We start from the raw sequence: 12629 nt of genomic DNA, 5'->3' as shown, positions 1-12629 counted from the left end.
TTGTTGTTGCTATTCTTTATATTAAAATACAGACACCTAACTATTTCATTTAATGGTTGAATGATCAAAGTTGTGAGGTGGGAAAGGGAATGTTTTGCTTCCTGAAAGGAATTTTTGGATATTCCATAGAAAATAAGCAATTGATGCAAAAAATGGAATGGCTTTTCACCTTTGTTTGAAGTATCCCATTTGGTGAAATTTAAAAATTGAATAAACAGTAAACAGTGGAAAAGTAACTATAAAAATATATGTTCACTACAGTACTCTGAATATACAAAGTCTAATGGAAGACTTTCTTTTTGTATTTCCATTCATGAGAAAGTAAAAGACTTTGCTCTTTCCAGAAGACTTTATGGAATATATGACCAGTATTAGATAAGAGCAGTAGCTTCAAAAATAATAATTTCTAACCACTATGTTATGGATTTTAGCTGCAACTTCTCTGAGAATTGGAAGGTTACAAGCAATATTAGAGAGGCTGAATGGAAATATATAAAGCAGTCCTTTTTTTTTTTAATACTTAAAACAACTGAAAAGAGAAGGCAATCTCCTTGAAAGAATATAAGCATTTAGAGATCATAAGATATAATGTACAACTAATATGTAGGTCCTGTATTTTTTAGACTATGTGTTAAATTTATGTGTTAAATTTATGTATCTGTATAAAAGCATAAATTGATTCAAAAAGACTACCCTTTCAACTCAATTATTTTTACCTGCATCTTATATATACTGTTTTTACATTTAATAAAGCAGAAGGAAAAACTTTTTATTAATAGGAGTGATTTATATAAAGTGCTTTGACAGTCTAATATTCAATTTTTGGGAGGCAAATTTTAAGTATATATGTCTTAGAAATCAAAAGAACTATTAGTATGGAAATGTTAATAATTGTGATCATTCAGTCTGTTAATATACTTTTAAAAAATAAATTTAAATTTTTGATATTTTGGTAAGATTTCTTTCTAATTTTATATAGCAATACATATTTTAACATATATTAGTGGACTTATTTATATTAGAGGTTCTCATCCTCAAAATGCATTTTAGCTTCAAAATTACCAGTAAGAGTAACATGACATAATTTTCAAACAGTTTTCTATTAATTTTTTGTTTTTTTTAATGAGGTAATTAATAGTTTTAACACAAACTCCTCTTTATATTACCTTTTTGCCTTTTCCTCAGTTTTAATGGAACTTGGTCCATTTTCATGTTCTGCATTCATGTTCTGCCTGTGATTTTTTTAAAAATAAGGTTATTTTAGAAGGTATAACTAACATTTTAGGAAACATAGACTGTTAATTAACAATTATTCCATCAAAAGTCAAAATTAAGCTGTCAAAGTTTATACTGCATACAAAATTAAACCTAAGTACAGTTTGTGAAAAATGTGCAAAGTTATTCAAATTTCCAGTGACACAATCTAACGATGAAGTATGATTAACAAAATTATTAATAATGTATCATAAATAAAGCACATATAGTAATCTTTAAAGTACAGTGTTACCCATATTCATGTTTGTTAGGAACGCTCAGGTATTGTGACTCACCAAAAAAAAAAAAAAGCTCCCATTTTGATTTTTTTCTCTTGGAGGCCTAAAACACCTAAAATTACATCAAAACTCCATATCTGTAAGAAGAAAATGAGATTTTTGCATTGTATAAATATATTAATACAATTTTCTTTAAATACATACATATGGCATAGGGAGAACAACATCACATTAAAGCAAATTAAAAACTTCCATGACAAGCATTTATGCAAGTTAAACCTTATTTTCCAAGCAGCGCAGAAATTTTAAAAAGCCTCAGTCACTGTTTATTTTTACATTGTCCACGAATATTATTATTATATTGTCAGTATTGTTTTAAAGATACTCTTGAAGATACTGCAATAATAGCTCTAGATAAAATACCAATGGATTTTCAAAGAAATTGGTTTTAACAATGCTCACATCAATCACATCAACATAAAATAGCTTGTTCAGTTACAAGTCTGTTATCAAATGAGTAGTCATTAATTTTGTCATAGAGCTTCTAAAGACAACAATTTTAAGCAGATTTATTTAAGCAGTGCTATGTGGCAATAAATAAAACATGCACAGTTAAGTAAAAACTTCATTACAACTTAAAAAATGATAATACTGGGTAAATAATTCTAAAAAGAGCATCAGTTACTGCTTTGAAAAATGAACTAATATAATTAATTATATTCTGGCTTCTCTCTGAGTGAAGATGTGTTTATGTGAAAATTTTAGAAAAACAATTTCTATCTAAATGCATAGATATCATTCTACAAATTACTAAATGTGGAAGAGAGACTTCTAATTTATTATAAAAGCAATAGAAGAGGACATTTTAAATTAGGTAAAAACCTCAAAAGTGTATTGTTTATTCATCTTTATGATTTAGCACTGTTCACTCCATCTATCAGGATTTCAAAAAGTTAAATGATATTTGGTCTTTCAAGAACAAAAGCAAATTAAGACTGTTCTAAGGATGATGATCTATAAACATAGAAAAACTTGTATAGTGATGTTCACATCAATATTGCTTGCCATGAAAGCTCATATTTAACCAATGAAAACAAGGACATCTATCTTCAAAGTTAATAATGCCTAACTAAATATAACATTTGATTTAGATATATGAAAAATGAAGGTTCTCCTGTCCTTGGAATTTTCTTTAAAATAATGTATTCTTTTGGAATAAAGACGGTTCTCCCTTCAATCTCTCTCTAATGAAATGGAGACTCTGATGCTAACTAAATTAGAATCCTGAAGTAGGGTTGTCCTTTTATTATTTTGTTCAACACCTTAAAGTCATATCTCAGTTGTTCTGATTTATAGTTTGAGTTGATAACATTATCTTAACCAACAGTAAGTTTATCATGACAAATTAAAGATTAGCCAGAGGTTACAAGTAATGGAGGAATATGGATGAGAACAGAGCTTTACTTGAGAGGAGATTTTCACTAATTCTGGTACTTTTCTACAACTCCCAGGAAATTGTGTTGTTAATCTGTACTTTATTTTCTAATCGAGAGTAGATACCACATCTTTATATCATTACATTTAAAAGAGATCTTTCCTCGCTTTTTATATTCTTAAGGATGAATTAGGTCTAAAAGGTAGTGGAATTCTTCTTTGAGATCTTCCCCTTTAAATGAAATAAATCAAAAATTCCCTTAAGAATATAGAGATTTGGTATTCTGATAAACTAGTGTGGAAATTCAAGTAAGAACCTTCTTTATTTTGTTTAGAGAGAAACTTTGCTTTCAATGGATAAGTGCAAAAGTGTAAGAAAATGGAGGTGACTTGGTAGCATTAAGAGAAATACAACACTTTGTATTTGCCAGATTCTTTTCCAAAAGATGAAGTTTAATTTTTAGTAGTGCTTTGCTATCCATAGTAATTGAAAAGTTTACTTTTAATTTTTTTGTATCACGTTTAAATACAATAATTTTGACTCAATACTGATAAGCTAAAATAGACTTTTAAATCTATTCTAATATCCCAAAAAAGCCAATGCCAACCAGGTTTTTGTTAACTTCTTTTGAATTAAGAGCAAAGAACCTGTCTTCTAATTAAGATGTAAATGTTCTTTTTAAAACATTTTATTTAAATCCATCATTAATTTGAAATTGGATATAATTATTAGTCAGATGAAAGAGGATTAGTTAAAACTACATTTTGATGACTTGGATCTTCTTCTGGATCTTTTGGCCTTTTTCCCCCAGGAGACACATATATCACGTCACATCCTCTTATAACAAAAAAATATATATATTTTATCCTCAGAAATCTTTGAAACACTTGTCTAATACTTATCTTTTTAAGGGAATAGTAAGAGAAAGATGGGGTATTTATTCTTGTGGAATATAAGATTTTTCTTTTCCTTTATTTCATCTAGTAATATATGCACTCTGGTCATGAGTAATCATCTCTTTCCTTTGTTAAATATATCATGTTTGAAAGAATTTTATGCAACCATTTCAGCTGTATACTCATTATTACATTTACTAAGGCCAGTGAATTGGCTTGGGCAAGAGATTACCCCAGAACTGTTTTTGAAAAATGGCTGATGTTTTCTAACCGGAAGTACCTTTGAGGTAGTGAGCCTACACCTGAACTGAAAAGTATGCCACTGGACAATAGAAGTATGTGATTCCTGAGGAGGATCAGCTGTTAACAAGAGAGATTCTCTTAGAGAATCCAGCAAGTGTGCTCCCTTCTGCCAGAGGAAGTGTGGAGTGTTCTATGGAAAATTTGAGGTCCAAAATATCTCTTTCCATAGGACAAGGTTTTTTTTTTTTTTTAACAAGGTTTTTTATTTCACACTGGACAAGGTTTTATTTCACATTGGACAAGGTTTTATTTATTCAATGTATTTTTGTTCTGTGGAAAGAACTAACACTTAGTGGCATGGCAATCACAGCAAACATAGCAAATAGGCTCTAACCTCTAAGTTTTAAGCTTAAGAGTTACTTGAATGTAAGGACACTACAGTCAAATTCATCTTTGCCATAAAATTTTATGCATGTAGGAGACACCTTATAGATAATTGTTAAAATGAACTAAAGTTTACACTACCTTTATTGAACATTATTATAAAAAATTGAAAATCTGTTGAAAATGTTGAAAATAAAAACTAAAAGCTGGATGACTTCAGCGCCCAGTGTTCTAATGGAAGAATACCATCAATTTGACACAGTGTGCTCCTCTACCTTTTGGAGTCTTCATATAAAAAGCACTAAAATATTTTTGGATCGAAAGTTAATATGAGTCTTTGATACTTAATGGAATTTGAACTTGGAAAAGTTAAGTTGGTGATACTAAAAGAAGTGATTACATCTTCTTCTAATCTCTTTGTTATATAAAGACATGTACGACAACTGTGAGTTGATAACAGTTTTTGATTCATAAAATATTAATTTCTTTTAAATTAATAACACGTTTCCCTAGCTAAAGCAGTAGGAAAGGATCATCTTCATCCATTTTGAAATTACTTTCCAAAGCACTTAATTTCCAGTTAATGAAAAGCCAGAATTCATACCCTCTGTATGTATAAATGCTCCCATTAATGCAGTAGGACCCAAAATACCTAGTATTGGTGAACATTTTGAGATAAGAGATTTAACTGACTGCTTTACAGAGTAGAAATTTGGTAGGGAAAAACATAAAAATGGCTTTTTAAGAAAATTGTTGTTGGGAGATAGGTAATATAATTCATTCTTCACCACATCTTCAGAAGACCTCCTGTAAAGACCGCTTTTCAAGGATTAAATTTGGATTTGTTTTCCTTTCATGGGCTGAGTTGGGCCTTAAAGCTGTGGCTGGAAAATTTTTTTTTCAGGTATTTAGTTGGATAGATTTTAAAGAGTAATACAGAGTGAAATAAGATAAATCTTTCTTGATTATGGCATGCATAACTTATTTATCAAGTTATAACTCAGTGCAAACGTGCTATAATTCTTGATTCCTGTTAAGCCAAGAGCTTTGCAACTTCTGATGGTTTTTTTAGTATAATGATTTACATATCTAATCTCTCTTCTTGATTGTACATTGTTTTTACATTTTTTCCCAGTTATGTCTTATATATACTATGAGATAATGAGTTGACTATAGGCTGGAAACTGACCACGTAGAAAATTTTTAAAAATGTTTCCTTCAGCTGTCTGATTTTCAAAATCTAAAAAGCCCCTCAGTAGTATAGACTAGGAAATTTAAAATAAAGCAGGTACATGACTATATATGCATATTTTAGTTATTAAAGATTATTTTTGGAGGCTTGTGATTTATGGAATTACTCATTTTCTATCATTACATTCTATGTTATGAATATTAAACAGCTTTAATTACTGAATATGTGCACTAGTAAATCTCAAACTATTTCATGTAAAATTTTCAAATCTGTGATTGGTAGGCAGTAAAGAAATAGATATACTTATTTTTTAATGTTTCTGTTTAATCTTGCATACCTTGCTCTGACCATGATGAGGTTCACATTTACACTAAAGATTATCATGCTTACAGTTGCAAAAAATATAAATGTAAATTTTAAAGAGGATTGGGGGTAAGAGACAAAGTGAAAAGGCAGTTTTATAATACTACAGAAAGATGTTTGGGAAGGAAAACAAAGTATGAATTAACCAGATATAGAATAGGATCATTGGATTTTTGAAGAAAAAAATTCTTAACAGAGAATTTAAATCTTGCAAGCACTGAATGCCCATCCCATAGAAGTTTAAATACTTAATAGAATTTATTTCATCAAAGTATACAGATGTTGCTGACAGAGTCCTATGGAAGACCATAATTATTCTATTCCTTATTTTCTAAATATGTTTTTTGTTGTATTATAAAAATAAATATATATGATTAATAAATTTAATCTGCTTTACATCTGTTCTTATTTAATATATATTTGAAGATAGGTAAATATGGAAATTTTATATTTCCTCTAAATGTATCCAGATTTGTGTAAATGTAACAAGCAAACTGCAGACAGTCTGTGAGTGATGCATGACCATGCAGGTGATGTCTGGAAAATGTTGCTAGCTATTTCTGACACACTTACTTAAAAAGTGATGGATTTCCCACTTTTTTCTTTTTTATTGTACTTTAAGGAATACTTTAAAGACTCTTCCTTCTAGATCTCTCTGTTTTTTTTGAAATGAGAAAATTTTAGCTGTGGTAGGCAAAAATCAGAAGATAAATCAACAAAAGAAAATATGTGGAAGGGCCTAGTCTAATGGGACAATCAACAAATCTTAAAATAGGAAAAAAGAAAAATCGAGACTCCTTTTATAGCAAGAAAACTACTATCACCAAACAAGGTAATTTAGGTAGGAATTTGAGGATGTGGGTAGGGCACCTTTATCTGCGGGATCAAATAAAACTTAATTTTTATATTAAATCAGCATCTTCAGACAACCTGCTCTTTTCTTCTCTTAAGACATTCTCACTACTCTTCCACCTAGCACAGCAGTCATTTTTTTAGTTTCACCGGGAACAGCTGATTTTATAATTGAATTTGTTCATACGACATTACTGTTTTGATAAGCTGACTCAGCTTAATTCAATGAAAAGTATATTTGACTGTTTTTGCAGCCTCCAGAAGATTATGGCAACAACGCACCTTAGCTGTGTATACATTTTTATGTTACTGTATCAAGGACTCAGGTTACACACAATTCATATATGCTCATGTGCTAGATCCGTTTATACCCTCTTTGGTGTATGCAACGGCATACTTGTCTCTTGGAAGGTTTGGAAAACAGCTCAGCATGTTCGTGTAACTTATTTTTACGAACAAAATATAAAAATTCTTAAACTTGCAAAATGTACCAATATTAGACAGCTCGATGTGTTTATTTTCTTGGGCCACCATGTAACTATCATAAAATTCTGTTTAAATTAAAATCTTTTTAAGTTTAATCTAAGGGTATAATCATAGATCTTTTATTCAAAGCAATTCTGCTGAGAATAATTTTCTTAATGCTTTGATAATTACTCTTGCAAACTTGTGAAGATGAACCAAGGAAACAGTCATGGATTATTCCATGCTTCACTCTATTTATAGCCTTTAGAACAATGGACTCACTCTTGGTCTTTCCAGGGGTGATCTTCATAAGGCAGTAGAGAAATATACTATAGTTAGTAAAAATTAGAGGGGAAAGCCTGCCTCTAAACTACCACCTACTATGAAGTATGTAGGACACTAAAAAGTTAATTTAAAAAAAAGACAAACCAAGACTTAAGAAGTTTTAAAAGCACAGTATGTTTCTCCCTCACCCTCCCTGATAACTTCCTTCTCACCACAGTCACACTTGACAAGAATTCACTACATGAAATCATTGGTCTTTTCTGCAAATAATTCTAACAACATCAGGCTTTGACAGGTAAAGTATTGTAGGATAGAGTTAATGATATGACCCACAGAGTTGAATATAATTATCTAAAAAATAAATATTCATGTCAGTTTGGAAGCTACTTGATCACAAAACATGAAAGAAAGGTCAACTCTTTCTTTTTAATCTACCATCAAACTCTGAATACATCATTAACCCCAAATTCCTTTGGGTTAAGTCCTTGAACACTTCCGAAATACAATTATACAAAGTTACACATCCATGCTGAGTTATTTACCATTATGTAATGATAATCTGCAGTGCGCCAGGGTTTTATTTGCAGGTTATTCAGAGAGGAGCTATGATGAGTGATTTTTAAATCCAGGTTGGAAGCATAAACAAAGGGTGTGTGCCCGTAGTCTGAGAGGAGACTGCAGTTTGTGAAGTGATGTTTGGAGAATCAGAAGAGAGGGTAGTAGAGAGGATATCTTTCATTTTAGAAATGCTGAGGCACAAAACACAGGTGCTTGTAGTACGTTCATACATGAAATCCCTTCTCCTGTATATGCATCATGTGTAAACGTAAAGTCTGTATACTGCTGACTATTCGTCTCTGGTGTCCAATGAGTATGACTCCAATTCTTCTAATATCACTGTGAGAGATTGAGAGAGAGAGAGAGAGAGAGAGAGAGAGAGAGAGAAAGAGAGAATATGAACATTTAGATCTGGTAGGTATGACAGAGAGGAAATGAACATTTAGATATGGTAAATGTGCCCCATGTCAGATTTGCCAAAAATTGTACACCTGGTAAAATGAGAGTTTAAGCAGAGATATAAATGAACAACAGGAGTTCGTTACCTTTTTCTTAACCCTGGTGCCAGAGAATGAGTCAGGTCAACCTCAGATTTAAGGATACAAAGAATTCAGGTACTGATGTTAATGTTCAGATATTCCATAAGCCCAAGTGTTTTATGTAATTATATAAATTTTCAACAGTATTAGCAAAGTAGCATGTAGGATAGAAAGTATAATGTGGACTCCATTTTAATTGTCATGGTCTTTCAATAATCTGAAAAAATGCCATTGTATTATGTTGAACAGTATGAACTTACCATTACTATTTTACAACAATGGCAATTTCATATGGCTTCACCTACTAGTTTTAGTATCTTTCTTTTAAGCACATGTCGAGAATTTTCACTGCACCATGAAAGGATAGCATTTGAGAAAGTTGAAAAATGCTGGACCATTATAACATAGAGAAAAAGCTCTGAGATAACATAATATTGTATTATTACAATTATTACATTTGATGAAAGTAAAAGGAATTGATTTAGTATACATGAGTCAAAAATAATTTGCTAAGGTAAAACTATGTTGATGTAAAGTCTATGATGTGAACAAGAGTAATATGCATTTTAGAAAGCATTTAAAATTTTAAATAGTTTTTTGAGTTAAATATATTCTTTCAAAGGAAAATAGTTAAAAGTGTAATGTCCAAATTTCACTAGAATGATCGATAGAAATGGTGAGGAAAGATGTGGAAACACCATCCTAGTATTAGGGAAGGTAGTTTAACCATGGTGTTCTTCATATAGTATTTGAATTTATAATCTCCTGAGTGGAGCATCTAAATATAGTAATAAACATAGCACCACTTACTCAATGCTCATTCTTGAAATGAGGTCAAAAGTTGTAAACCCTCCTGCCATGAAGTTATTCTTATATTGCCCCATCTTTATAGAATCCAGCCAGTCACTGACCGTCACAAACAAAGGATATTCAGGAACTTCACCAGGGGAGTCTGGCATTCTACAAGGAAAAAACAAACAAACAAGCATGGAGACCATTTAAAAGCCAGATAAAGCAAAAAATACCCAACTTTATTTTTAAATTTTACAGTATTCTTACATCAAATGTTTTCATCCTCCATAGAAAACTAGAGATTTAAAATTTTTCCATCATATTCAAATCAGCCACTTATACCCGGTCAGTTTCACTTGTCAGTTTCTTTTGTCTTTTCCTGCTTTTTGCCACTACTAGGTCTTATACTTGATGTATCTTGAGAAAACCCACATCTTGCTAACTTCTGTTTACTTTTTTCTCTTGCATGAAATTCTGTTTTCAAATTTGAGGAATACCCCAAAAGAAAGTAACTAGCCACAGGCTATTCACTCATACGCTTTCTGACCTGCCACTGAGTCTATGCCCTTTGGCCTTTTTCACATTAAAAATTTTTTTTAAATTTATTTTTGGCTCCGTTGGGTCTTCATTGCTGCGCGCGGGCTTTCTCTAGTTGTGACGAGCAGGGGCTACTCTTCGTTGCAGTGCGCGGGCTTCTCATTGTGGTGGTTTCTCTTGTTGAGAAGCACGGGCTCTAGGTGGGGTGGGTTTCAGTAATTGCAGCAAGTGAGCTCTAGAGCTTAGGCTCAGTAGTCGTGGTGTACAGGCTTAGTTGCTTTGCGGCATGTAGGATCTTCCTGGACCAGGGATCGAACCCATGTCCCCTGCATTGGCAGGCAGATTCTTAACCACTGTGCCACCAGGGAAGTCCCCTTTTTCACATTTGCTATGATAGCCCCTTCTTTTTTTTATGGTGAATTCATTGATCAAGTCTCCATTTATTTGTCCTCAAACATTCAACAAGAATTTATTATTTATTAAAAAGTAATTTCTGCTGTCATAGAGCTCAATTGCATGAATAAGATTTACATACATCCAAGTATAGGGTAGTACAGCCCAAAGCACAGATATTAATAAAGCACAAAACTAAAGCAAAATCAATGCAAGCTTGGGTTAACAAGAAAAAGGAATCCGTCATTGATGGATCTTAAAGTAATGATACAGAAATCTGTATTTCTGGTCCTAAGATCTGATGCATAAGGGCATTCCAGTTGGGGATACTTTTGTAGTTTTAATATAAAGGTATTATTTTGAAAAGGCTAGTGAATGTGTGAATATATAGACATAGATACATATAGGTATATCACCAGGACTCGGGTCTTTAGGAGCACAAAAGCCAGATATGTACATAATATATGGGCATACAAGTTGTACACTGTATGACTCCTGAAGACCCTGAAAGACGCCCCTTGGAATTGTTTAGGAAAAGTCCCTACTAAAGACCTAAAATTCATTTCTTTGGTTTTTCTTTGATTCTACATTGACTTCTACTTTTCTAAACTGGATTCTAGTTGAAGGTGGACAGGGGGGTGAAGAAGAATGACAGGGAAATCCAGGGATTATTGCCCTTTCTATATAATTGAAATTTGCATAAACTAAATGCATGTATCTTGTGATTATACTGTAGTCCATATGGAATCTGGTTACTCTTCACAGTGACTTGTGTCCTTTTAACCACTACTCAATTCTGTTACCATAATTCCTATTTTGGAGGCTGTAAAGCCACATTTTATTTTCCTGTACTAAAAACTGCAATGCTATTGGATTATGGGCTGTTTCATTCTAATTAATATCAGAATGATTCATGATTTGACCCTAAACAAAGTTTAGTTATGTTAAAGGTTGAAAAGCTATCATGGCATCTACCAATAAACACTTTAACGGTTGCTATATTTCTTAGTTTCCTAGAGGTGTTTATATTAATAAGAATTATCAAATAAATAACAGTTCATATATCAATAAAAACAATTAAGTTCTCCATGTCAAACAGAGTTAAACAGGGTTTTTAATTGTGGCATTTTTTAGAGCCTTCACTATCCTAATGTGCAGTATGAATACATAAGAGGATTCAAAATAGCTTCTGCACTATTTTCCTAAATTATCTGACCAGTTTCCTACAGAACATACTTTAGGAAATAGTGCTGTAGTAAGTTCACTGACCAAGTTTAAATATCAAAGTGCCCAGGGTATCCTTATTGCTTATTAACATAAATAAAACAATATACGTTAGGAAGCTGAATGTTCTATTTCAAAACACTATGGCTCTCATGTCTTTTAATTACTTGTCTGAGAAATCTGTTGAAACTGAACCAAACTAAAAGGATGTGTTTAGGTGACTTTCCCTTCATACTCCTATGCCATTCTTGATGAATAGACACAGTCAAATGACTTCCACTTCTCTCTCCTGAGATAATGCTGGAATAACTCTTGAGCTTTCACAATTCATATAATTGGTGAGTGGAAATGTAATTTGCTAATTTTACGTCCTTAGTATAGAAAGGTCATGGAAGGACATTCTGTATACTAAATGACTTAAATGGCCTATTTCTCTGTTGAAAAGCATCCACTATTTGCTACTAGAATGTTTCAATACCATAATTCCCTTTCTCTCCACACATCTTTAGTAACCTAGTTACACTTTGGCCTTTATACGACCGCACTGACAGTTGATTTAGGAAGGTCAGTGTTCCCTCATTGTTCACAGCCACTGTGCAATAACTTTTCTTTCACCTTATAACGAAGTTGAAAAATGCTGCTATTTTCTGGTTTTGAGGGTTGGGTGCCATCACCCTCACATGAATTCTCTGGAATATTACCTAATAAACAATAAATGCCCTTTCTTATCAGCCATGTACAATGATAAATTCAGTCTGCTATTTGCTGAGCATGTAAAAATTTCTGCTATTTGGTGATTAGTGGGAGCTTCCCACCTGAGAAATGTCTTTACAGCAAAACCTCACAGAAAAAAAGTACATATTGTAGAACAGAAGGTCAAAGGTCTACTACTTTCCTCAGAAAAATGAGGAGGGGGTAGAATTAGGAAATTCTTCCAGGTATAAATTATGGTCAATTAAGATTAGAGAAAGGGCTGCA

The 12629-nt window shown here is 32.1% G+C and overlaps 1 protein-coding gene across 2 annotated transcripts in view; it reads right to left on the bottom strand.

Moving 5' to 3' along the window:
• Window positions 1–6430: 6430 nt before the first annotated feature.
• Window positions 6431–12629, bottom strand: part of EPHA6 (EPH receptor A6) — an 856224-nt gene continuing 850025 nt past the window's right edge. For both annotated transcript variants that reach the window (XM_060098637.1, XM_060098638.1), the window contains 2 exons: window positions 9516–9665; window positions 6431–8505 (listed from right to left, as the gene is read on the bottom strand). In XM_060098637.1, coding sequence (XP_059954620.1) covers window positions 8391–8505; window positions 9516–9665 — 265 coding nt within the window. In that variant the 3' untranslated portion in view covers window positions 6431–8390. The remainder of the gene's footprint in view (window positions 8506–9515; window positions 9666–12629) is intronic.

The sequence above is a fragment of the Mesoplodon densirostris genome, chromosome 5, assembly GCF_025265405.1.
Source record: "Mesoplodon densirostris isolate mMesDen1 chromosome 5, mMesDen1 primary haplotype, whole genome shotgun sequence".
NCBI classification, from domain to species: Eukaryota; Metazoa; Chordata; class Mammalia; order Artiodactyla; family Ziphiidae; genus Mesoplodon; species Mesoplodon densirostris.
This window is presented reverse-complemented; position numbering and strand designations above follow the sequence as displayed.